General features: G+C 50.6%; 1 protein-coding gene across 1 annotated transcript; it reads left to right on the top strand.

The window, feature by feature from the left end:
• LOC116741289 lies at positions 1-27,245 on the top strand. The gene is made up of 14 exons (XM_032607580.1): positions 1-56; positions 6,109-6,180; positions 7,447-7,518; positions 10,395-10,476; positions 10,582-10,615; positions 11,624-11,703; positions 11,781-11,849; positions 12,188-12,265; positions 12,361-12,421; positions 21,521-21,616; positions 24,383-24,452; positions 25,026-25,104; positions 26,158-26,640; positions 26,718-27,245. The coding sequence occupies exons 4-14, from the start codon at positions 10,456-10,458 to the stop codon at positions 27,243-27,245; spliced, it is 1,599 nt and encodes a 532-aa protein (XP_032463471.1). The 5' UTR covers positions 1-56; positions 6,109-6,180; positions 7,447-7,518; positions 10,395-10,455.

Below are 27,245 nucleotides of genomic sequence, written 5' to 3'. Positions count from 1 at the left end.
GCAAACAAGTTGCATGACTGCGATGGTGTCTTCGATCTCTACTTCATCTTGGATGCGTGAGTGGCCTCCCCATCTGGCCCCCGAGCTTCTCAAGGCACCACTGTCACCAAGGTTACTGATGGAGAAGTGGTCCAGGGGGATCCCAGGCTCTGAGAGAGGGGAGGCAAGGACAGTCTTGATCAGACCCAAGGAACAGACTTCTGTGGCCTCCTTGTTCCTGGACAGAAAGAAAGCCCCAGGCATTTATTTCCTGGGGCTCTTACTTCTGGAAAGGAAAAAGGTCACCATAAGTTTTCTCAATGGTTCTCAGTCTCTCCATCAACTTGGCCTGGATCTGTGACCTGCACGCCCCTTAAACAGCTGGAGGGGCAGGCAATTGCTAGGAGCTGCCTTCTCAACAGTTGTGAGAAGCTCACAGTGCATTTGGGTTTCTTTTCTTTTCTTTCTTTCTTTCTATTTTATTATTATTTTTTTACCCAAATAACCTCTGTTTTTACTGGACCTCAGAGAGATTGGTATATCATCTGTTAGGCATTCTCACAGTGTCACTGCTTAGAAAGTCCTTTGCTTTGCTGCTTTCTTTGACAACTTGGAGACCCACGTTACAACTTGTGTGCACTTTCAGAACAGTTTGGTCTGTGTGAGTGTGGCCCTGGGAAGCCTGTGCTGTGCATTAACTACCTTCTGGCCCTCAAAGAAGGAAAGGGAGGGGTGAATCCTCAGGCTGGAGAGATTGCCTTGGTTCCATTTTCAACTCCTCTGTGGGGCTGAGGATAAAGTTTACTTATTTAGTAGTAACAGTGGCATGACTCTTAATATCATTGACATATTTTATGGTTTCCAGAGTCCATCACTGCACATCTGTTATCCTCAAAACAATCCTGGGAAGTAAAGTGGGAAGGTATATGCATATGCAATCTCCTGGAAAGGGGAACAGACTCCTAGAGGTTGGATGAGGTACGACAGAAGCTGGTGGGGGTGACAGGACTGAATCCTGCTGGATTCTGCAAGTGGGAGGAGGAGCTGAGGGTGTCCAGGGAAGGGACCTACACACCCATTTCCCAGCCCCAGGCCATCAGAGAAGAGTAGGCCTACAGCACGGCCATAGTGGGCCAGGCTAGGCTTATCTGAAGCCACAGCAAATTCCTCAGTTCCAGAGAAATAACATTGTCTCTCTGGGAACTGTGCTCATTCAGTCTGGTTATAGAAAGCCTTGCTGTCTTCGAAACCATCTTGATGAGAATATTTGGAGGTTGAGGACAAATTCCCTCCTGATGTCCCCTGCTACTCTTGGGGCGGGGGGAATAATGACCACTGAGGAGGCAGCCCCAGCTTTGCCGTCAGGCAGACTCCACTCATCAGTCATGCGGCCTAGGGCAAGTCGCCTCACCTCTGTCTGCCTCAGTGTCCCCATCTGTACAATGGGGACTTCATACCCACCTCACCAGGTTGTGATGAGGATGAAGGGGAGTTTATATGCTGGTCTGCCCAGCATGTGTCAGATGCAGTCGTGGAGGATGAGCATAAAATAAACTTCCAGGGAAGGCAGAGTCACACACCCTGGGAACTCCCCGGCACTGCAGGGGCCCCTGATCCAGCCCTGACTCCGTGGCTCACTCTCTTCGCATGTGCCCTTTGTGGGGAGGTGGGGTGTGGGTCAGACACCTCTGCTGGTGGCACTCCCAAGGTTCTCTGGATCTTTCATCCATTGGTGAGCAGTCTTATCCATTCTGTCATTCCCTTGTTCATCCACTCACTGAAATAATTACTGGAAAACTTCTATATGCCAGCCACTGTTTGGGGCAGTGGGGATAAGGCAACAAACAAAACTTGAAAAAGTCCTTGTTCTCTTGGAGTTTTCATTGTCGGAGACAAGAAATAAAGAGGAACTAGGGTATTAGATGGGGATAAATCAGGACCGGGGGGGAAATCAGGACAGGAGGATGAGAAGTGCTGAGGGAGGATCAGAAGTGCTGAAGAGGTGCTCAGGAAAGGCTATGCTGACAGACTGGGGCAGTGTGGGGGAGGCTCTGGTGATTTTTGAGCAGAGGAGGTGTGTGATTGGATCATGTTTAAAAGGGTCACAGTTGAAGGGTGCAAGAATAGAGCCTTCCGGGAGACCAGTGAGGGGCCTCGTGCAGGGATCCAGGGAGGATATGATGGTGGTGTGGACCAGTAGGTATGGGTGGCAATGATAAGTGGACAGATTCTGGAGCTATTTTGAAATTAGAGGCCACAGGAATCCAGAGAGTGTGGATGGGGGGAAAGCCAGGTGTGTCCCTAGATTGGGAATAGGGGGTAGGGGATTAAAGCAGTTTCATCACCATGTCTTCATCATTATGTGAATAAGTATTATTATCCCTGTTTTATAGATGAGGCAAGGAGGCAGCTCAAGGCCTGGGGATGACCCACCAAAGCCTCCATATAGAATACACGGATCCAGAATTTGAACTCTGGAATCTTAGTCTTTGTTTTCAACAGTTTGATTATAGTGTGCCTTGATGTGGATCTTTTTATTTTATTGCATTTGGAGTTAGTTGAGATTCTTGGAATTGTACGATCATGTCTTTCATCTAATTTTGGACATTTTGGGATGTTATTTTTTCAAATAATGTTTCTGCTTCTTTTTCTTATTTGCTTCAAGAATTCATACAATATGTTTGTTGGTCTGCTTAAGTGTGTCCTACAGGTCCCTTAGACTCTGACCACTTTTATTCATTCTTTTTTCTTTATGCTCCCAACACTAAACAGTAGCAATTGTCCTATCCTCCACTTTGCTGATTCCTTGCTCTACCTAGTAAAATTTGTTATTGAACCACCCTAATGAATTTTTCAATTTATTATTACACTTTCTGCTCCAAAATTTCTCCTTGGTTTTTTAATAATTTACGTTCTTGGTGATATTTATTTTGCTCATATATCATTATCCTGGTTTCCTCTATTTCTTTGTCTTTATTTTCCTACTTCTGAGCATATTTAAGATGCTTTTAAGTGTTTGTCTAGTAAGTCTGATGCCTTGGCTTCTTCGGGAATGGTTTCTGTAATTTTATTTAGTTCCTTTGATTGAACAATGATCCTGTTTCTTTGTATGTTTCACTTTTTTTGTTGAAAATTAGGGTTTTTATTACTATAATGTAGTATCTCTAGAAAGCAGAATTCACCACAGCTTACTGGGTTGTATTTGCTTTTATCTGTTAATATAGACTTGTGTAGTAGTCTGTTTATTCTGAAACTTTTCCAAACTACTTTTGCAAAGAATATGCCTTGTTGTGTGTGATCACTGGAGTTTCTGTTCCACTAACTCTTATTCACTGAATGTATTGACAGAGATTTCCCAAATGCCAGGATCTGAAACAAACATAAAACCGTTACAAGATTGTAAGAAGACCTGGGGTGGCAGGGAGAGGCCACCTCTTCCATTCTTTGCAGAATGTTTCTTTGCTGGGACATCTTAGCTAGACTACCACTGAGCCTAGGGATCAGCCTAAGGTGAAACTTAAGGTCTTCTCAAGACTTTCCTGAACTTTCTCCTGGCCTGAGCATATGTGTCTGTTTTTAAATTCACCTATGCCCACAGCTGATTTTAAACATCCTAATTGACTCCAGCCAGGTAAGGAGAGTTTTACACAATAATTTGTAAGTAAGGTCGACACTGCTCCCTCTAGATCAAGGACAACCTGGGACTGGGCCAGTGATCAAGACCAAAACTGCCACCATGCCAGAGAAGGTGTGGGAGAAATGTGATGAAATATGCAACAAAACTCTTGTCATTTTGAAAATAGCTATTTCTTGATTGCACGTTTGCTTTATTGTTGTAATCCTTTTTTGTTTTCTAGGGCTTCTACAAAGTTAGTGCTGACAGCTTATGGTTGTTTGTTCAGTGTCTCCATGGGGGAACGAGGGCTTAGATTTTCAGATGTGCCATTTTGGTGACATCATTCACGCTACAAGTTTTTGTTTGCAATTTTATTTTCACATTTAGGAGAAACTGAATGAACATAAATTTTAAATCAAACACTATTATTGTTCACAACAAAAATCTTGAGGCCCTTGACCCTTTCCTCCCCACTTTTGATCTCACTTCCCAGAGGCAGCCACTTAGAAATCTTCCAGATTTTTCTTCTGATAATATGACCATGTTTCCAATGCTGTGCTCGTATCGGCTGCTATTTCCTGCTTTTTGAGGTTTATACATTCTCTATTGAGTTCTTATTAGGGGGAGAGGAAAATGTAGCTTTCTGATAGCTCAGCTCCCCTGCATGACACTGCCATAGCCACTTCCGATGTCCCAGCATAGTTATCTCACTAGGATGTTTTGGCCTCAAGCTTTAATATCAGAGATATCCTCAAATTGCTGGTGACCCTCGTCTCTCCATTGTCATTTAAGAGTGGGCACTAAATCATGATTGAAGCTCTGTGTGCCAGAAGCCCATGTAGTTGCTCTGTTCCAAACTGCCTCCTTCCTGGGGACCTGAGGGTCCCTGTAGTATTTTCCACTGCCATGAGCACTCGTGTTCTTCTGCGTTCTAGAATCGAGACCTTCATTCACAATAATCACACACTGAAACCTTTTCCAGAGGAGGTGGGTGGGTTGAAGACTTTTGTTTCCTATATGTCTCCTTTGGAAGATCCTCTTCAGTGGGGGAGAACACAGACGAGAGGAGTAATGAGAAGAAAAGTGGAATGTGGTATGAATAGTTAGGAAAGGAGTTGCCACGCACTTAAGTATAGGAGCTCCTAAGGAAAAGTCTGTATTGTTGTTGGGTTGACAGAGTCTTATGCTTTGCCACCCACAGTTGTCACACACAGCAGTGTCTCCCACATCTGCCAAGTTCAGGGGGTAAATCATGGGGTTTGCAGCTAGTTCTGGGTGCAGGCCCATGGAAATTTTGGCAAATTCCTTGACCTATGAGAGCCTCAGCTTTCTCATCTGTAAAATGGGAATAATGATATCACAGAACTGTTTTGGAATTGGAAATCATGCATGTAACATGTCTGGTATATACGTACTCCATGAATGATAACCATAGTATTGTTAGAATTATATATTCTTAGTGTACTCGCCGTCTCTTGACAGTTCTAGATACAGCCAAGAGGAAGCAGAAGGAATGGTAAGAGAAGGATGCTTTTGGGTATATGGGAATTACACATATAAATATGACATTCAGGATGTTTATGGGCATGGTGATCACTGGAGGTGAAAGGAAGCAGCTCCTGGTGGGTTCCTCAGACTTACAATCCATATCAAAGACATGAGCCAACATTCACTGGGGAAGAGCCCAAAACAGGGCACCAGCCTCAGTTTCATCCCTACCATCTGCAGAACCTTGAAAAAAACACTTAACCAGTGAGACCCACATTTGCCCTCCGTAACCTGCACTAGTGCACACCTGCAGAGGCGTGGGATTGCAAGGACCTTTGAGCCCTGGCCAGTAGGGCACATGGAAGTTCTTCCCACCTAGACAGAGGGGGCATGAGGCTCCTTCAGCCTCCTCATTCTCCATTCAGGTACTAAAGTCAGAGCCAATGGCAGTGAGAAACTGAAAGTAGGGATAGGAAGGTTCCACACCTTTCCCTGCTGGTGGGGTATGATGACACCAAGACAGCAGTGTCCCAGGCCTGGTTCTGTTCCTCGCCATGAGTGTTCCCAGAAAAGGCCTTCAGTGTCCAGAGCGGCTCAGCTTTGCAGGCTGCTAAGAAAGTAGTGAAGTAAAGTAGTCTGAGTAGCACATCCCTCTCCTGCCTGAGGCCAGGGCTCTTGTTGTGGTGTCAAAGCTGGGGTACCAGGAGATCAAACATATCAGAATTGCTTAGGCTTCTCCAACCGCTGTCTCCTCCCTTATTCCTTGTGTATCAGCCGTCCTGGTTTGCCACCCAAAGTCCCTCATCCCCAAGCACACAAGTCAGGTTGGTCACCCTCCCCACCACTCACACTGGTGAAAGTTACCACCAGGGTGACACACTGAGCCTGCTGCGGGAGTGTGGCAGCCTTCAGCTACATGCGGTAGGGAAGAGATGCTAAAGGGTCTGCTGGAAACGGGAGGCAGCAACTCTGCCCACCAGGAGGAGGTGCCTCATCCCTCTTAATCAAGTCTTCTTTGTTTTCAGGTCGGACAGCGTAAGGAGATCCTGGGATGACATTTGCGATTTAGTAGAAAAACTGTTGAAGAGGTTTACAAAGTAAGGCTGGTGTTTTCCTCTGACAGGCAGAGTACACAGCTCTTTACAATCGGTGGGCATGGGAGTCCTTTGGATCAGGAGCAGAGAGCCCAGGGCAGTGTTCTGAAGCAGAAAGAATTACCAATCACTGGTTTTATCAGGTGTCGACATCCTTCTTGGCTCCTGCCTGGGAATCAGGTTACAACGTGGGGGGCACAGTCTGCCCTTGAGGACCTCATAGATGAGGAAACGGGCAAATCGGTAACGCATAGCTAAATACTGGGCTAAAGGGTGCCAAGGACCAAAAGAAAAGAACAAAGGAGTTACTTGCAACTTTAAGGAAAGCAAGTATTCTTAGGGGAAAAAAAAAGAAACGCAAGCATGGCTTCCTAGAGACTGTGGAATTTTGAACTAAATCTTGAAGGATGAGGAAGGACAGGGTAACAGGAACCATCAAGGAGACTTCTTGTGCAGTGAGTGGCCTGTTTGGCTGGAAAGTGGGGTTACTTCAAGGGAGAGCTAGGAGATGAGGCTGAACAGGACAGCATGGGGCCAAGTCCATGGGGCTCATAATGCCAGGCCCTGGGGCTTATGATTTCCTGCTCTGAGCAATAGGGAGCTATAGATGATTCTAGGGCGGGGTCTGACATGATCAAGGTTGTGCTCCAGGAGAAAAATCTGATAATTATGGATTAAATGAGGTGGAACATGAATGAACCAGGAGAATTGGGGAACCCAGCAAGAAGCTACTGCAGCAATTTCACAAAAGATGAGAGTCAAGAGACCAGAAGACAGTGGGGGAAAGAGGGAAGGATGTATGTGAATGGCTGCTGAGAGGTAGAACAAGTTCTCTGAGATAAGAGGCAGGCAGGGAAGACAGGAGAGGAGGGAAGTGTGGGAAGGTCCAGAGAATTTGACATTAGAAGAGAGGCCAGTGGAGAGGCCCTCATGCAGGAGTTTATAAGTGTCTGCCTTCTTGTGCGTGCAGGGAGCGTGTGCATATGCCTCTGTGTGTGTGAGAGAGAGGGGGGGACTTTGGGGGTGTCGGGAGTGTAGGGATGGAACATGAAGCCATCTCAGCACTCACTTCCAGCAAGATCACACATCTTATAGGCCTCCGAATCCTTCACAAAAGGAATGAAACTTCCAGGATTTGAGAAATGCGCAACAAAGCAAAAGAGCTGGGGTGCAAGGAGGGAAATTGACATGCACCCCTCCCTGGCTGCTCATTGATGTTCATTCTGACCAGTGTGCATGGCTGCTTACGAGCTCATCCTTCCTCCCCAGCCCTAAACTGCGTATTTCCCTCATCACCTACTCATCATATGGCAACATTGTCCTGAAGCTCACCTCAGACAGGTAAGTGCCATTTTAAACGCCCAAGGCAGGCCTGGTGGGCAGGGTAACAGAGAGACACGGGGAGCTGACAGTTCCCACTGGGAGCAGGCTGGGCCATCCTGGGCTCCCCTCAGCGTCCACTCTGACCCCCAGCCCCGGCTCCATGGCTCCCACTGACCCCTGGCTGCGCTGGCCCTGGCAGACCCCGTGCTGCTAGACCATCTCCGCCCGCTCTAAGCCCTGCCCTCCACCTGTCCTGTGTCCTCTCAGCGCTCTTCCCTTTCCTGAGAACTGGCTCACTGCAAGGACTCCTGGGATCTGGTGGAGCAGATGTGTGGGCCCTTTGTGAACACAGGCCTGTGTTGGGCACCTGCTCTGTGTGTCACTCTCTGCTCTGGGCCAGTGGGGGAAGAGGGGAGGCACAGTCAGAACCAGGAGGCGGGGGTGGGCAGTGCTGAAGTGCTGGAGCTTCAGTGGAGGGGAGCTTGGTCCCTTGGTGGGTCTGAGACAAGGGAGCCCATGAGTGTGGGCTGGGGTGCAGGAAGGAAGGATCACACGCCAGCATCCTAGGCGGGCCGCTGGGAGGGCCCAGCGATGTGCCCAAAGCCCTGGAGGTGGGAAGCTATGGAGCTCCTGAGTAGCCGGCAGGGTCCGACGCTCATGATACAAATGACTGGAACCCAGTTCAGTCGGTGAAATACCAAAGAGAGGTTGAGGACATTTAGAATTGAGTGGGTCCAGGATTTGTGGCACAGAGCCGTGTTCGGGAACTTGGAGAGAAGCCAGAGCAGCAGGTGAGCAGCCGCAGCAAGGCTGCAGGGGAGGGAGTGCTGGTGCCGGTGCATGGACACAGCACTCCGCATGCCTGGCTCCCTGGAGAAGCAGGGGCTGTGCTTCCTGTTCAGTGAGCTAGGGGAAGGCGTGGTTTTGTGCATGTTCGAGTTTAGAAGAGAGAGACCAGCGTGGGTTTGAAGTGGGAGAAAGGAAGTCCATGGGGAGGGATACTGGCAGGTGGCAGAGAGAGGCGGGGGCCTCCGGGGGAAGAGCTGCCCGTGGGGGAGAGGAGGACCACTGCCCCCTCCAAGGCAGTGGGCTCAAGACCGAGACCGAGAGAGGTTTGGTGAGGCTCATGGAGGGCATCCCTGGTCCTCTCTGGAGAGTGTGGGAGAGGAAGTCTTCCATGACAGAGGGTTCAGGAGAGGGAGTGGGGCTCAGGGGAGAGGAAGAGATATGAAATCCTCTATGTGTGTGTGTTGGGATGGTGGGGGGGCGGGTTACCTACCTACGAGGACAGCTCAAAATCAACCATGGCCCTGATGCTTCCAGCTCGGGAGGAGCCCACAGAATCTCGCTGAGAGCAAGGCTCAGCCCGGGATTGGGCATTCCCAAAACTCCCTAGGAGTTTAGGAGGGTGTGGCAGAGGGCTGGGGTGGGTCCTGGTGTATAGGGTAAGTCCAGCAGTGGCCGATGGGATCTGATACGAGGTGTGACTCTGGTGGGTCTGCAGAGCGTGTGGGGCCAGGACTGGGACGAGGGATGGTGCTTTCTGAGCCCTGCCACTAGGGGGAGCAGGCTGAGGATGGCGCGGTCCACTCAGGGCTTGCTCTGGGTGCTGGAGAAGCCAGACGGCACAGGGCTAGGAAGCCCCAGGGGTGATGGCGGGGGTGGGTGAGAACTGGGAAGAGGTGGAAGGGGCTCTTATGGTATGAGAGGGGTATTTTAAGAGCAGGAAGGATTAGCGAGGGTGCTGGGAGCCTGGTGTCCCTGTATGAGAAGAGCTGGGAGGGCAGCACTAGGGAGAGCCACTCAGGTGAGAACGTTGCCTGGTGACTTGAGTCCTGGGCAGGAGGCTGGGGAGGGCTGAGAGTTTCAGGATATTGCGAGGTGCAAACGACAAAACTGAAATCTTCCAAAAAGCACCAAGACCTGTATTTATGCTAGAGTAGGCAAGGCCTGCTTTGGCCTGCCCTGGCCATTGGTCCCAGGTCTCCTTTCCTCCTGAACTGGGTTGAGTAGGTCTGGGGCTCTCAGATCGCACCTCGCGGCAGAATCCCTTCTGCACAAGGCAAGAGCCAGCCTTCAGGGACCATGTTCTCCTTAGACTTGCTGTGACAGCTCAGCCCATCACACTACATTAGCCTGAACCTAAGCCCCACCCCTGGTGTGTCCCAGTCCCATCCCCTGCATCTGCTTTAACAGAGGCCGACTGCCCATCCCCATGGCAGCCTGGGGCCACTTCTCTTCCTCCCACATGGACGGGCCTCAGGCCTCTTTCCCAGCTTATGGTCTCTTTCTTCAGGAGCACATGAAGCCCAGGAGCCCTAGACTCTAATGGAGCATCCTGACTGCTTCCTTTAGTACCGATCCAGAGGGGGAAGTGGCTTGGAGGGACCAAGTCCACCTCACGAGTCTGTGGCAGGGGAGGAGGGCACAGGGCAGGGGTATCAGCAGAGTGACCTTTCCAAACTCAGCCTTGCCTGTTGGAAGGTGATGTGCCCTCACCAGGGACCCCTTAGGTGCCAGCAGTACCGCCAGTCACATTGGGGGTGCTGGATTCACAGGTGCGCAGCCATGGGTGCTCCCCCCTCACCACGGACGGTCAAGGCAGGGCCCTTGCTGAGTCCCCTGAGGTCTGCATGAGCACATTGAAAGCCAGGCCCTACCCATGGGACCAGCAAAGCAGCACCCTCCACACTCCCTGAATGGGGCACAGAGAAGGGTTAGGGTTAGTTCTGTCAGTGTCAAAGACACAGGCAGAAGGGTCACGACAGGGTGGCTAGTGTCCTCTCTTGTCCAGGCAGGTCTGCACAGGGCAGAATGGCACCAGGACAGCTGGAGCTGTTTTATAGCAATCAACCCTCCTTGCTCCTCAACCCTCTTTTCTGATTTGTTTTCAGAAATGAGCTAAAACATGGTCTTAAAAGACTCCGGGATGTAGTGCCCTCAGGACCCAGAAACATGCAGGCAGGACTGAGAAAGGTACAGACTCTACGGCTAAGGGAATTTACCCTGCTTTGTCAAGTTCTTAAAGAATTATTGGGTCATCTCACTGCCCACCCCCAACATTCCTTCATTTTGTTGCAGGCAAATGAGCAGATTTCGAGAGTTTTCTACAAAAGTAAGTTGCCTGCTGACGTCACTGTGCTCAGGTGGGACAGAGCCAGGCCTGGGCCTCAGCGAGGGCTGGTGCAGACCCACCCTGGCCAATTCCTAGCGCTGACCTTGGAGCGAGTCCCTTGTCCTCTCTGTGCTGCAGGTGCCTCGTCTGCACAGTGAGGATGAAAACCACCGCCAGGGATGCTTCCGAGAGCCACATGGCTTCATGCATTACATTCCTGGTTCTTACTAGATATCAAATGCTTGACCTACGGTTGGGCTGCATGAAAAAGAAACGAGAACTTCCAGGGATGGCGAGCAGACGGGGTTCAGTTTAGGGAACAGAGACCTTGGTGTCCCCCTGGCTGCCCACACTTTGTCCACCACAGCTCTGGCTCTGCCTCCTTTTCCCTTGAGCCTCTTCCCTCCGGTTGACTCTCATCCTGTGACTGTGCCTCCACCAGTGGAAATGGCTGTACTTGGCCCAGACCACCTGCATCGAGACTGTAGGGTTGCAGCCCTTGTCAGGAAGGATGCATGGGCTGCTGGGGAAAGGCGGGGAGCTGGGCGGGGGCTGCTGCCCAAGCACCTTGACCTCGAGTTCTGAATAGCAGGACCCACAGAGCCAGCAGGAGTGCCTGCCGGCGCCGCCCAGGACAGGGCCCACTGCCCCCTGACCCAGGGGGTGTCTTGTGCAGTCGGTCGGCTGCTCCTCCCTGCGCTCACCTGAGAGGCTTGTCCTCGTCCAGTGAAGTAGCTGCAGTTGCCTTTCAGGGCAAAGGCCGTGCCACCTGCCCATAGTGAAGGTCCACTAGGAAGGGCTCTGACCCGGTCTCAGGCTCCTCGTCTGTCAAGTGGGTCCTGGGCTGAGGCCCCTTCTCCCTCCAGGTGCTCTGGGTGGTGGGTACTCGGGTCAGGGTGGCCTCTCCCCAGGAGGAGGAGGTATGAGAGCAGTGCTGTGGGCCTGGCAGCCTGAGGCAGGTCACTCCAGGTGCCTTGCTGACCAGGCCACTCCCTGCTTCTTCTGCAGACAGGAAAGCTGCCAGCCTAGTTTATGCTCTGACCGCTGGACCACTGCTGCCATCGACATTACGGGATGCTAAGAATGAAGTGAGTCTAGTCCATCATTAACAGTTTTGTGCCTCATGTATTTGTGTATTTTATACTAAAAATCTTTCTTCTGTTAGGCCAGCAGGCTTCGGAATATGAAGACCAATGTTTACTGCCTGGGTATAAAAGACTATCAGAGAGACCAGGTAATTCAGAACAGGTAACCAGGTGCCACTCTTGAGCCCAGTTGGAGAACGCTTTCAAAGGCAGTTGTCCCAGGGTTCCCCAGAGGATGGCCCTCTACCCGTCCCAAGTGTTTGGACAACAGGTAGTCACAGCAGATGAACAGCCAGTGTTGTGTAAAGCTACACACCATCGGTGTGGATGGAGGAGCTTTCTACTTGCCAAGGGTGGGCTGCTGGCCGATGCCAGGGTGTGGCCATTGGAGTCCAACACGGAAAGAGGCAAGAGCCTGTCTTCTCGGATGGGATCTGCTGTGTCCTCAACCCTTGGCTGTGTGCCAACCATCTCCTCTTCCTTGCAGCTGATTCAGATTGTAGAAGGAAAGACCCACATGTATGATGTGCCCAAATCCAGTGATGAGGAAGCCTTTATTGTATCGGTGAGTGTGGGCTAAATGTGAGAAGGGGGAGGGGGGCTTCTCACCACGGTCACGCCTGTCTCGCCCTGACCCTGCCACCCATCTGTCTGTTCCAGCTCGTGGGAAATTCCTGTAAGAAAGTTATGGGTAGGAACACATTCTATGCCTGTGTAAGAGGTACGTGCTGGAATCACTGTTCTAGACTGAATGGCGTTTGTGCATGTGTGGAGTGAATGTGCCTGAGTGTGTCCATTTGAGGGTGGTGTGTGTGTGTGTGTTTGGTGTGTGAAGTGTGTGTGTGTGTGTGTGTGTGTGGTGTCTGAGTGTATGCTGTGTTCATGCAGGGGGTGTTTTTACAGAAATATGTTGTGTATGTTATCGTGTGTTAAGTATATAAGTAAGTGTGTGTTTGTATAAGGCATGTCTGCCAGAGGTTGTGGTGTGGATATTGTGTGTAAGTACATTTTCTTCCAGTTTTATTGAGATATACTTGACATACAGCTCTGTGTAACTTGAAGGTATACCACAAAATGAGTTGACATACATATGTTAGGAAATAATTACCCCAGGAAGTTGAGTATAATCGCCTTTTTAAAACTCAAAACCAGGGCTTCCCTGGTGGCGCAGTGGTTGAGAGTCCGCCTGCCGATGCAGGGGACAAGGGCTTGTGCCCGGGGCTGGGAAGATCCCACGTGCCGCAGAGCGGCTGGGCCCGTGAGCCATGGCCGCTGAGCCTGCGCGTCCGGAGCCTGTGCTCCGCAACGGGAGAGGCCACAGCAGTGAGAGGCCCGCGTACTGCAAAAAGAAAAATACCTCAAAACCAAAAGCTTTATTTAGACATAAGAAAAATAAAGCACAGAGTGCCTCATCCTGTTAAGAAAAAAAAAGAAATAAGAAAGGATGCTTCTAAACCCTGAACAGAGCACTAGCAAATGAAGTCCAACAATATATGAAAAGAACAACACCTCAACACTAATTAAGGATCACCTCAGAAATGCAAGTCTGATTCAGTATTTAAAATATCAATGTAGGGACTTCCCTGGTGGGCCGGTGGGTAAGACTCTGCACTCCCAACACAAGGGCCTGGGTTCGATCCCTGGTCGGGGAAATAGATCACACATGCATGCCACAACTAAGGAGTCCACGTGCCACAGAGAAGATCCCGTGTGCTGCAACTAAGACCCAGTGCAGCCAAAATAAGTAAATAAATAAATATTTTAAATAAATAATTAAAATTAAAAAATAAAATATCAGTGTAATTTAGCACATTAGCAAAATGGAGAAGGAAAACATGATTATTTCAACAGATGAAAGAAAGAATGGGACAAAGAGCTCTGTGCGTGCCGGCTCGTGAGTCCACATCACTGGGATTTGTGGAGCTGAGGTGGGTGGATAAGCACACGCTCCCACTGGTAACAGCACACAGCTGGATGCAGCTGGACGCAGACCCAGGAAGCTGGGCCTGGCCGCGGTGCTCTGAACTGCAAGGCTACAGTGCAACAGGCCATGGGGTCACACAGAGCAGTGTTTATATCCGAGCTCTGCTGCCCATGGGCACGAAACCGGCGCAAAATGCTGAGTACCTGTGAGCTCCACTTTTGTCGCCAAGAAGTAGAAACAGCAACACCCACTATCAGGTCTGCAGTGAGACATAGATGCAGTGGAGCTCACAGTGACTGGCATAGGATCTAGAAGCCGGTGGCCCTCACCAACAGGAGCTGCCACTAACACTTCCATCACTGACCCCTGGTGCTGCCCCCACCCCCGAGCTGAGCCCAAGGTGGGGAGGGAAGTGGTTAAAGAACATCCAGGATGAAAGCGTCTCCAGCTGAGCCCGCTGTGGGTGCCAGCTGTGTGACTCCTCCTGAATCCCACACTGTGACCTGCAGTGCGAAGTGGGGACATGGGTCACTGCTTCTCTGGTGTCACGTCTGAGCCGTGCAGCACCCTGACAGCTTCAATTCTCTGATTATGTCCCTGGGACACACACAGGCCTGTCAAACCACAGGGGAAGATGCCCATTGTCATTCACGCCCTGTGGTGGCTCAGCTGAGGTGACAGGTGCCCACCGCACACCCTCTGCAGGCGTGGCCCAGCACTGCTGCTCTGACCTTTACAGCTGCTGTCATCTTGTCAAAAGCTGCCACACAGCATGACTGTCACTTGGAGGGAAAGCTCAAGGCAGGAACCTGGGCCCCAAATAAAGTAGAAGAAGCTGTTCATCAGGCTGTCGTTCTGAATAAGTCAGTGGGCCGGGTGTGGGGAAGCCGGGAGTGGGGAGCATGAGGCACGTGGCCTCTTCAGCCTCTCGGTCTCCCTCCAGGACTAGGCAGAGGCCTCTGCTGGCCTCCCTGCCTCCAGGTCTGTGCTCCAGCCATCCTCTGCACAGGGCCTGAGGGGCGGAGAAGGCCACTTCCCTACCCCAGCCTGACTATGGAAGCTGAGGCCCCTGAGCCAGACAACCAGACCCTCCAAGGTCCAGCCTCTGCTCTAAGTCCACCTGCTGCAGAGGCTGGGGGCTGGGGGGACTGGGCTCCCTGCAAAACCTTCCTTAGCTTTACAGGGTCCAGCCCACGCAGCCTCACTCTCAGAGCGCCTCAACCCCGAAGTCTTTTCTGGTCAGCTTGCCCCCTGGCTTCCCACAGCCTTTGCTCTGTTCCTGTCATTAGTCACTTGTCACCCAGTAGGAACCATGACTTCTGCCTCACTGTGTCCATGGTTTTATTTTTAAATTTTTATCATTCACCTCATATTTTTCTTCCTACATTTTATTATGGAAATTTTCAAAACTACAGCAAAGTGGAAACAATTGTACAATGGACACCCCTCTCTCCACTACCTGGATTTACAATTTATATCTGACAACATTTTTCTTATCATTTATCACGGGGCTACCTCACCTCCAAACCCTTCATTGTGCATATCTTTACCTGGTAACAATTTTTGTTAAGATTTCTCTTTTTGAAATACAGCAAACAAGTGTTTCATTTGATGACTTCTGACAAATGCACACACCTGTGTAATCCCCAGCGCTATGAAGACTCAGAACATTACATTTGCCCCCAGAAAGTCCCCTCAGTTCCCTTCCCAGGCAATCCCTGCCCCACCCCCTGGAGGCAGCTACTCCCTGATTTCTTCCTCCTCAGGCTAGTTTGCTGCTTTAGAACCTCTCCTCAGGGACTCACAGGGGATGAGCGCGGGGCCTGGCCTGCGGCACTCGGCACCGTGGTTTGAGGATTCATCCCTCCTGTGTGTTGCTGGGTTGGCCCGGGGGCTTGGACCCCAGAGGCAGGCTGGAGGCGGCACCTGGTCACTCCTTCTCCTGTATGTGACTGGGCCAGAGTGAGTGTCTGCAGGAAGCCCAGCGGGTGGGGCCCAGCAGTGTGGCCATAGGAGGACACAGTGCAGAGCAGGGCTTCCCTCTGAGGTCCGGCATCCAGCTCTGCGTCATGGCCAGAGACCTTCTGGGGGCGTGGGGGGTGGAGGGGGTGGGGGTGGGCAGGCTGTGCGGGGCAGGAGGACCTGCGGGATGAAGGTAGGACACACTGCGCAGACGGGGACACTCCTGCAACCAGCCTGGTCCAGGCTGTCCCCCACCGTGATAAGGTCCCCCCTTGTCCCATCCTGCTCTCTCCAGAGATAACCACAAAGAGCTCAGCTTTTATATGTAAAGCCCTACCTAAGTACGCTTTACAAGGATATTTTTACATTAATGGGATCGTGCAGTACATAGTACTTTCCAGCCGTCTACATAGTATTCCATTGCATGGATGGAACAGTCTCTTTCATGGGCCTCCCTTGATCAATAGTCAGATTGTCCCTAATAAGTCGATGCTAGAAGTCATGCTGTAGGACCATCCTGATGCTTACCTCTGAGAGTTTGGGAAAGGAATTCCCTGGAGTCAAGACCAGACATAGGCCTGCTGCCTTACGGGGACACCCAGATCACAGCTGGCCGGTGTCCAGTTTCTCTCAAAGTGACTGTCCCAAGCAGCATGTGGTGCTCCCAGACCCCCCCCCCCCAGGGCAGGTCGCGTCCACCTGTGCACCTGTGTCAGTCTCAGGCAGATCAGATGCCCTCTTCATGCTCAGCTCCACCAGCCTTCTCAGGGAGACGCCTGCCTTCCCAGCTCCTCTCTCTGGAGCCCACAGCTGGCCTGGTGTACAACTTTTCTTCCAGAGAGAAAGCTCTCTGTTCCAGAAAGGATCAGTATCCCACGGGCTGCTGGTCCTTCTGTCTCGATGGGCAGCAGCAGTGTATATGGGAAATACAGCCCTGCAAGCTGATTTTAGTCCTTCCAGCAACTTCATTTTTTTTTTTTTTTTTTGCGGTACTCGGGCCTCTCACTGTTGTGGCCTCTCCCGTTGCGGAGCACAGGCTCCGGATGCGCAGGCTCAGCGGCCATGGCTCACGGGCCCAGCCGCTCCGCGGCACGCGGGATCCTCCCGGACCGGGGCACGAACCCGTGTCCCCTGCATCAGCAGGCAGACTCCCAACCACTGCGCCACCAGGGAAGCCCCCTGCAACTTCATTTTCATCCTGTAACTGTTGGAGGAATTGGGTATGGGGTGTTGGGAAACAGAAGAGGCTGCTACCTGGACAAAGAAAATTCTTTTATTTTGAAGTCTCTTCTGCTCAAAAATCTGAAACCACCACCCTGCCTTCCACTTTGGAGACTTGCCGGAGTTCAGAAGACCCCCTTAGGGAGCGGCGGTGCCTGGGGCACAGGGGGCTCTGCTGCAGAGGTGAAGCAGCACCCGAGCGGGGCTGAGGGCAGCAGGAGACACAAGGAGGAAGGAGGGTGTCCAGGCGGAGGGCAGCGTGCACTGCTCCTGAGGGTGCGGCACGGGTTGTGCGCTGGGCTATCAGACGGCCCTGCACTCGGCTGCCGCCCTCCTTCCCGTCACCTACATGGAAGAGGAGGCTGCGTCCAATCTTCACCGTAAGGCTGGGACTGGCCATGTCCCTAATCGGGGCTTTCTGGTTCCATCTCACAGCCCAGTGAGCTGAAAAACCACATATCAGGGTATCAGGACATGTCCCTGGAGAGCAGGGTGATAGATGTTTGGAATTAAGACAGGAGTGGAGGAGGTGTAAGTGGGTGCTGGATTGGGTTCTCAAGATCAGATCCTCACCCTGAACCTGCCAGGGGTTGGGGGGTACCTCCTGCCCTATCTTAGCTCCAGTTTCCCTCTCTGTAAAGCTGGAATAGTAGATCATGCCTAGCTCATGGGTTCGGGAGGTTTAAGGAAGTGTAAAGATTGATTGGTGCACAGTAGATGACTGCTTGTCGGGGATGTCATTTTGGATGAACACAGGGTACATGACTTGGCCTGGCACAGATCTGCCCATTTCTGGTTCCTCTTGGCTTTTTGTTTGTGGCAGGAAGGGTATACTGGCTCTTTTTGCCTCATCTAGAGCCTGACCTCTCCATATTCAGGCAGCTGAGGTTTCCCTTCTCTGACTGTATCTACTTACAATATGGTTAATTAGTTTAGAGTTATGCTTCTTTGCAAAAAATAATCCTAAAGTGTAAATTGCAAAAATAATCCTCAAGTGAGACTAAGGGGCAGCAGCCCTGCTCAGGGTGGACCAAGTTGTGTTGACAAAGGTGCGTATGCAGGACACAGTCCCAACTGCTTTTTCCAGGACAAATACGGATTCCCGTGTCATGGTGAGCAGGGCCTTTATGAAGTGTGAGCAGTGAGGGTGCAGCCTGGCAGATTTGGGTTCAGAAGCAGCATTGTGCTGTTGGCCACTGGGCATGGCATGGGCTGTGTCACTTAGGGAAATCAAGGCTGCCCTGAGTGGGCCACACGTCTGATTTTCTTAGCACAAGGTAATCAGGTCACCTTCCTTGCTCTTTTTCCAAACCTCAGTGCTCTCCCCATTCTCCCATGTACTTAGGCTCTTCCAAGGGCAGGGTCACTGCCATCAGGTGCCCTTGGAGGCCAGGCAAATACCACAAGTAAGAGGCGTGGGCCAGGCCAAGCCAAGGACGATTGGCTGCAGTGAGCGGGGTCCTGGAGGGAAGTTGGTTGCTGGGCCATTATGGAGCTTTCCGATCCGAGAAGGGCAGTGGCCTCTAGCCCAGTCAATGGTCGCCCTGCAGAAATACAAATCCACTGATGCCAGATGTTCCCACTTTTCCAAAGAAGCTAGTAATCTGGATTATTATCCAGATTACTAGCAGACTATTACTTTTTTTGAAAATTTTAAAAATTATTTTTTATATTGAGGTGTAGTGATTTACAGTATTATATTAGTTTCAGGTGTATAACATATGGATTCAAAAATTTTATGGCTCATACTCCATTTAAATTTATTATAAAATATTGGCTATATTCCCTGTGAGGTACAATATATCTTGTAGATCATTCATTTTACACATAGTAGTCTGTACTTCTTAATCCCCTACCCCTATCTGGTCACTCTCCCCTTCCCTTTCCCCATTGGTAACCACTAGTTTGTTCTCTTTATCTGTGAGTCTGTTTCTGTTTTGTTATATTCATTTTTGTTTTATTTTTTTCAGATTCCACATATAAGTGATAACACAGTATTTATCTTTCCCTGTCTGACGTATTTCACTAAGCATAGTACCTTCCAACTCCATCCATGTTGTTACAAATGGCAAAATTTCATTTTTTATGGTTGAGTAATATTCCGTACTGTGTAATATTCCACACATATATACATATATCGCATCTCCTTTATCCATTCATCTGTCAATGGACATTTGGGTTGCTTCCATGTCTTAGCTATTATAAGTAGTGCTGCTATGAACATTGGGTTGCATGTATCTTTTTTTTAAATATCTATTTATTTATTTGGCTGGATCTGGTCTTAGTTGCAGCGCGTGGGCTTCTCCCTAGTTGTGGGACGTGGGCTCTAGAGTGCACAGGCTCAGTAGTTGTGGCACACAGGCTCTCGAGTTGTGGCACGCAGGATCTAGAGCACATGGGCTTAGTTGCCCCATGGCATGTAGGATCTTAGTTCCCCGACCAAGGATCAAACCTGCGTCCCCTGCATTGGAAGGCGGATTCTTAGCCACTGGACCACCACGGAAGTCCCGCATGTATCTTTTTGTATTAGAGTTTTCTCTGGATATATGCCCAGGAGTGGGATCGCTGGATCATATGATAACTCTATTTTTAGTTTTTTAAGGAACTTCCGTGGTGGTTATACCAACCTACATTCCCACCAACAGTGTGCAAAGGTTCCCTTTTCTCCACATTCTGGCCAACACTTGTTATTTGTGGTCTTTTTGATTATAGGCATTCTGACAGGTGAGAAGTGATATCTCATTGGGGTTTTGATTTGCATTTTTCTGATGATTAGTAATGTTGACCACCTTTTCACGTACCTGTTGTCCATCAGTATATCTTCTTGGGATAAAAAATGTTTATATAGGTCTTCCGCCCGTTCTGTAATCAGGTTCTACATTTTTTTGATATTGAGGTGTACTCCCTGTTTATATATTTTGGATATTAACCCCTTATCTGCCATATTACTTACAAATATTTTCTCCCATTCATTAAGTTGTCTTTTCATTTTGTTGATGACTTCTTTTGCTGTGCAAAAGCTTTTAAGTTTAATAAGATCCCATTTGTTTATTTTTGGTTTTGTTTCTTTTTCTTTAGGAGACAAATCAAAAAAATATGGCTACAATTTATGACAGAGTGTTCTGCCTCCTTTCCTTTCTAGGAGTATTATGGCTTCCAGACATATATTTAGTTCTTTAATCCAAAATGAGTGTATTTTTGTACATGGTGTGAGAAAATGTTCTAATTTCATCTTTTACATGTAGCTCTCCAGTTTTGCCTGCATCAGTTATTGAAGAGATTGTCTTTTCCCCATTGTATATTCTTGCCTTTTGTGTCATAGTTCAATTGATCATATGTACATGGGTTTACTTTGGGGCTCTCTGTATCTATGTGTCTGTTTCTGTATAGTACCATACTGTTTTGATTACTGTAGCTTTGGACTATAGTCTGAAAATAAGAAGCATAATACCTCCAGCTCTGTACTCTCCCAAGAAATTTTTGGCTATTTTGTATTGAGAAAGTATGCAGACTTTTAAACATGGGGTCCAATTGTTTGAAGACACTTGAAAAGTTAACAAAATATGTCATCCAGCCAGCTTCAGCCCATAGGCTGAGAATCTATTTTCTTCAAGCAGAGAAATTGCAAACTTTGCCTTGATCTGATGGGACCTGCAGGAAGACCTGAAGCAGGAGGAATCAGACTGCCAGGTCCAAGGCTGTGCTGGCATTTTTGAGGAATATTTTTCGAGTTAATTGACTTTGGGCAAATCAAGCATCTGGGATTGGAATTAGCAGCCTGGGCCAGGAGGCAGAGGTGGAGGCTAATGACCTTGGACTTGCAACAGGATGACTTGCATGTTATCCTGGACAGCTCCCCAGAGGGCAGGCCCAATAACTGCCCTCTCTGGATCCCCCAGTATTTGCTTCAGAGGCCAGAAATCCCCAGCAGCCTGGAGAGAGGCTATGGCCCAAAACTGTATCTTAGCAAATCAATGTCTCCCACCCTGACAGAAGGAGGTGCTTGCTGAATCCCTGGGGGGTTGTGTGAGGCACGTGAAGGGGCAGGAAGAGGGAGGAGAAAAGCACTCATTGCAGACTTCAGAACCACAGCTAAGACAGGTTTTCAGCTTCCATAGAGGATTCTCCTGTGCAGGGTCCTCGCCTCCTTCTTGCCTCACCCAGGTCCTGGCCTTGCTCCTGGGGTCTCCAGCCTGCCATAGGCAGAGAGAAACACAGGGAGGAGGAGCAGACTACCAAGTGTCAGAAAGCCCCACAGACACCCAGGCTTGTGTGCTCAGCTCAGACAAGAGTCAGGACTGTCTTCAGCTTGTGTTATCGTGGTTCCTCTGTCATTTACGTAATGGAGGGCCTGGTGGAGAGCACTGCCTGTGCATCTCAGGGAAGACCTTGGACCATCTGGGTTGGAAACCCATGGATGGGTTCACCTCTGTGGAGGGGATGACATTGGGTGCCTTTAATGATCTTAATGGGTCAGAGGCGGTGGTGAGAGGCCCCCTGATTGCTCAAAGCCCAGCCCCGCTGCCTCAGAGTGGACCATCAGTGACAACAGGTGAGCCCAGGGAGAAAACAGATGTTGGTTCTGACACAACTGCTTCCTCAGAGGAGTCCCCTGGGAATTCAGTTATGGGGTAGCCTGCAATAATTGTGAGATCAGAGGGAAGTCAGCACTCAGCCACTCCTAACACAAACCTTTGGATGTTGCCCTTACAGAATCCTACCAACTTGGGTTTTATGCATATGGCCTAAGTCCAGACAGAATGAAAGACTATACTTGCAGATATAAGTTGGACAAAACCGAAGTCTTCAGTAAGTACCTACCTTGGTGCCTCCAAGTAACACACTTCCCACATTGCTCTGCATTCCTTAGAGCCAACCAAGACTTCAAAGCCCTTGCTGACCACTCACTGTGGACACTGTGAGTATAGAGGCAGCATGGACAATGGAAGGAGGGACCTGGCTGGGAAGCCTGGCCACTGCTCCCTTCATCTCAGGCCAGGAAGTGATCAATCCCCAGCACATCAAGAGCTTCTTGGGTCAGGGCGTACACCTTTCAAGGCTGGGTTGGGGGTGCTGGGTCTGTCCTCACTGCTACACTCCCCCCACACTTTCCTCGGCCCTCACTTCCCTTGAGAGACAAGGACTTGAATCTCACGAGTCTGCTGGTGGGAAGTGGAGGCGGCCCCAGGGCCCTGAGTCTGGGCCAGGTGCACTGAGTTCACCCAGGACCGTGTGGTCACCTGGGATTGAGAGAGGATGCCAACTGCCAGGCCTGGGCCCCGGAATCCTGGCTCTGGCCCATATTACATGTGTGATCTTGACCTAATGAGTGTTCTGCTCTCAGCCTCTATTATCTGTACTGTGAAATGGGGCCAGTATGGTAGGTGCACTAACTAAGCCCTATCACATATGTAAAGCTACTGTTTGGAAATACTCAGGCACCAGGTGTCCCTCCAGGATGGTGAGAGGCCTGAGGAAGCACACAGTTGGGGAAGCAGATGTGTCCTCAGCACTGAGGTGGGCCTGCTCTCCCCCACAGAGCGCCTGGGGACAGTGGGACTTTCTCTTCTTCCTCAACTCTCTCAGTTAGCCCCATGATACATTGATTTAATATGATGATATTATGTTCAGTGACTTCTCATTCCAGGGCCATCTAGTAAACCCAGAGTGAGCCCTCGCCCCATCACACTTCTGGGCCATCTCTCCTTCTTCCACGGGTGCACAGAACGCGCAGGGCTCTGCCGTTGCCACACTCTCTCACCACATAGTGTGTAGATGGCCTCAGGGAGTTAGGTATCTCTTGGTTTATACTTCAGAAGTGATTTGGACTGAATAACACATTTATATGGGGAGCTAATGTTTACTACATCTGGTAGTGGACTGTGTCTTACGTGCACTACCCCAGTTAATTCTCAAAAGACCTAGTGTTACTGCTTTGTACGCAGCCGATGCGGCACGAGCTAGAAAGTAGACACAGGTGACCTGATTGCATAATATAGGACTTTGACCTTGCTGATGACAGTCCTTGAAAAAGATTAGGAACAGCCTGTCCTCCAAGAAGTGTATTCAGATACCTCCTCTGGGTTCAATGGCTGTACTGTTTTCTCACCCTTGCTGTCACCTGTGTTTCCCTCTGAGGTGGACCAGCATTAGGGTTTCACATGTCCTGCGCTCCTCTGCTGACCGCCGTGCTGCACGTGGTCAGAGGCTGACCAGAAGTGGAGGATCAGGACTGTTTATTGCCATGAGCCCCGATGCACTGATGAGGACTAATGTGGTTGTCTCTAACTGTATTTTCCTCTGATTAAAACATCTGGGAAAACATTTTCGTATATATAGAAAAGCATAACAAGGAGTAATTTTAAAACCAATATTTCTGTATGTTTTATATTATCTATTTTAGTGTATAATGATTTCATATATTAAGAAATCTTTAAAATACAGCAATGGAAATATTTGGTTTAATCAGTTAATATTGGTTTCAAAGCTCCTCTGCAGTCAACCATGCCTTTCTTGGCCCTCAGTATACGAGGTGCCTGCATCACCTCACTCTCCCTGCTCTGTGAACACTATGGAGATTACACCACATTTCTTTGTGATTTTTTCACACTAATCCCAATCACCCTAACCCTCAGGCACAAATCCTTCCCCCTAAATGTAACTGGTGATTAGTTTCTATATCAGTACCAATGAAGGGGAACACAGTTCAGAAGTTCGTAGCTAATCTGAGAACTGAGTTATAGCCAATAGGTCACGTGGAAGGGGACCATCTGTGTGGAACAGGCCTGACCTGTGGCCACTGTCAGGGTGTGAAAAGATTTAGGGCTCAGGAGAGGAGAAGGTTCCACAGCTACTAGTTACGGACTGTCTGAGCCTCCGGAGTGCCACCTCCCAGCTCCCATAAAATTACAGAACAAGCACGAACACAGAAGCCCTGTTCCCCTCAGGCTTCCCTGTGTCCATAAATGTCACCACCACCCACCCAGGCGCTCTGCTCACTAACCAGCACATCGTCCTTGACTCCTCTTTGCTCTCATCCCACATCCAGTCCACCTGCAGGCCCTGCTATCTGTGTGTCCAAACTTACCCGAACCTGGCCAGCCACGCGACAGGCTCACTGCACTTAGAATAAAGCCCAAACCCCTTCTCAGGGCCCACAAGGCCCCGCCCCCGCTCCTCACTCACGTCTTTCCCACAACAAGCTCAGCTAGTTCCGCCTCAGGCCTCAGAACAGGTGCCTACAGCCTGGACCCTCTTCCCCAGACCTTTCCCTGCCTTTCTCCTCATCTGGTTTCACTCCGGCGCTTATTTTCTTCATTGCTTGTTACTTTATTGTCTGTCTCCCTCTCCAGTCCCACAAATGTCAGGTCCTTGAGAGCAGGGCCTCTGCCTGCCTTGTTCCCACTAGACGCCAGAGCCCTGACAGTGCCTGGTGCACAGTAGGTGTCAGAAAAAGGCAAAGAAGAGAAGCTGCTTCTGCCAAAGTGGTAGCTCTGCTTCCAAGGGCAGGCAGAAGGGGAGGGGCGGATGGGTGGACAAGTCCACTGACATTCTTCTCATGTGATTGCATTTCAGCTAAACCACCTGACTCAGTGACTGCAGAAAAAATAATTTGCCCAGGACATATTTTTCTTAAGGATGGACAGTAAGTGTTTAGGTTAGGGGGCCATTTGGGCAGGTGTCGCTACCATGAGTACAGAATGTGGACTGCCCCCTTTACTGGGGCAGCACCTGTCTGTCTCTGGGAGGGCTCAGGGCATCCTCCGCACCTGCCCTGGTTGACAATCCCCCGAGGTGCTCAGGGGTCCGCGGTGGCCCAGGCTCTGCTGAGGAGGGCAGGATGTGGGAGATGGTGTGCCCCAGGGCTGGTACCTTTGCTCCAGGCAGCTTTTCCGAGTGAAGCCAACATACCGTGTACATACAGAGGAATCGGGATGGTGCCACCATACAGCCATCCCTGGTCACTTCGCTCCTGGTCTTGAGGGCATCTGACCCCATGCAGGGCTCCTCACTGCCTGGTCAGCCCTCATTGCAGAGGTCAATCTCATGGTGTCTGGGGGTGAGCTCCCCTTACCCTTGCTGCCTGCATTTGAGGAGCCCCAAATGCCTAAATGCAAAGCCATTATCATGAGGAGAGCTAGGGCTACAGGTTGAGCCAAGTACAGGAACTGTGTCTATCCTGTCTCTTGGGTCACCATCTGCCCTTTCTGTGCTTTAGGGTGGTCGTTGTTGATTACTCTCTGGACCTGGGCAATACCTGGAGTGAGAGAAGATTGAATGTCACCAGCAAAGACTGTGTGAGTGAATGTTGGGCTGCAGCATCCCTCGGGCTAGCCAGAGACCCTGCTTGGGAGGGAGAGACAACCAGGGATGCAAGAGAGGGGAATAACATCACCAGGGAAAGGCCAGCAAGTAAAGAAGTAGCCTTTGCAGGTATGCACCTCTGGTAGCATTTCACAGCCAGCTCGGTGCCCTTAGTCCTTTACTGTGGAGCTGTCCCCCTACTCTGTTTGTGAAATTCACTGGAATGCTTCTACAAGACTTGGGGTAAAGCCAGCTGCCCAGGTCCTGCAGAAACTCTGCCCTCTCTGTGAACCAAGTATCATTGAAAGTATGTGGAAGGGACCAATTCGAGCTCTAATCAGAGTCCAGAAACAGTGCTGAGGCTCTGCCCACCCTGGACCCAGCTTGCCTCCTCCCCTGGCCTCGGCCTTGTGGTGGGGAGCTCAAGGCTCCATCCTGGATTCCAGCCGGGGTGAGCGGGAGAGGCTGCGGCACTGTGTGCCAGGGGACAGGGTCCAGAGCCTCTAGGACACCTGGGCCCTCCAAGTCGGGGTCCCCGGCATAGGGGTCAGGAGGGTGGGAGCAGCTGTGACCGTGCTTAGTCAGCGTGGCCCGAGGTTGCAGAGCGGGGAAGTAGGGGAGGGAGGCTACGGGGAGGTGAGCAGGGTGTCCTGCCTCTGCTCTTGCATCCACACCTCTCTGGGGCCCCGAAGCCCCTCCCTCACCCATCTGTGTGTCGTAGCATTTTGTGGTCCTCATAAAACCCCTGTATGTCATACTAGGCAGGCAGTGAGGGCTGGGTTGTCACTGCATGGAGGACTGGTATTCCTTGACTGGGCCCTGGGGAGAGTTGCGGAACAGGGCCAGTGCTGGGGTCTGTGGCCCAGGGCTCCACAGTGGCTCTCTGGGTACCAGCCATGATCTCCTCTCCCCACTGTGATCCCTCTGGATGAGGCAACCTGAGGAGAAGGGGAACTGTGAGGTCTGGTGTGGGAAGTGGATATTGGGTTCACGGGAGGAGATCACCCAGGCCAACCCCAGGACATTGGCATTTGTGCCCCGCACAGAATGAGACTGTGGAGCCCCCAGCTGTCCCAACTACAACCAGAGTGACCACAGTGCCTACCACTGTCAGGACAAGGAGGACGACAAGGATGACAACGAAGACCACAGTGCCTACAACTGTCACGACCAGGAGGACAACAACAAGGACAACGAAGACCACAGTGCCTACCACTGTCACGACCAGGAGGACGACAACAAGGACAACAAAGACCACAGTGCCTACAACTGTCACGACCAGGAGGACGACAACAAGGACGACGAAGACCACAGTGCCTACAACTGTCACGACCAGGAGGACGACAACAAGGACGACGGAGACCACAGTGCCTACAACTGTCACGACCAGGAGGACGACAACAAGGACGACGGAGACCACAGTGCCTACAACTGTCACGACCAGGAGGACGACAACAAGGACGACGGAGACCACAGTGCCTACCACTGTCACGACCAGGAGGACGACAACTAGGACGACGGAGACCACAGTGCCTACAACTGTCACGACCAGGAGGACGACAACAAGGACGACGGAGACCACAGTGCCTACAACTGTCACGACCAGGAGGACGACAACAAGGACGACGAAGACCACAGTGCCTACAACTGTCACGACCAGGAGGACGACAAGGATGACAACGAAGACCACAGTGCCTACAACTGTCACGACCAGGAGGACAACAACAAGGACGACGAAGACCACAGTGCCTACCACTGTCACGACCAGGAGGACGACAAGGATGACGACGAAGACCACAGTGCCTACCACTGTCACGACCAGGAGGACGACAACAAGGACGATGACAACAACGATGACAATGAAGACCACAGTGCCTACCACTGTCACCATGACAACTACCGTGACAACTGTTGCCACAACTACCGTGACAACTGTTGTCACAACCACAGTGACTACAGTTGTCACAACAACCACAGCGACTACAGTTGTCACAGAAGAGGAGACCACAGTGCCCATGGCTGTCACCCAGAGCCCAGCTGCCAACAATCCTCTCTTGTACCCTACACTCATCCCGTCCCTGGTCGTGATACCGTTGCTGCTTGTCTGCATCTGCTGCTGCAAGAGGGTGAGTGA

Source organism: Phocoena sinus, chromosome 16 (genome assembly GCF_008692025.1).
Source record: "Phocoena sinus isolate mPhoSin1 chromosome 16, mPhoSin1.pri, whole genome shotgun sequence".
NCBI lineage: Eukaryota > Metazoa > Chordata > Mammalia > Artiodactyla > Phocoenidae > Phocoena > Phocoena sinus.
This window is presented reverse-complemented; position numbering and strand designations above follow the sequence as displayed.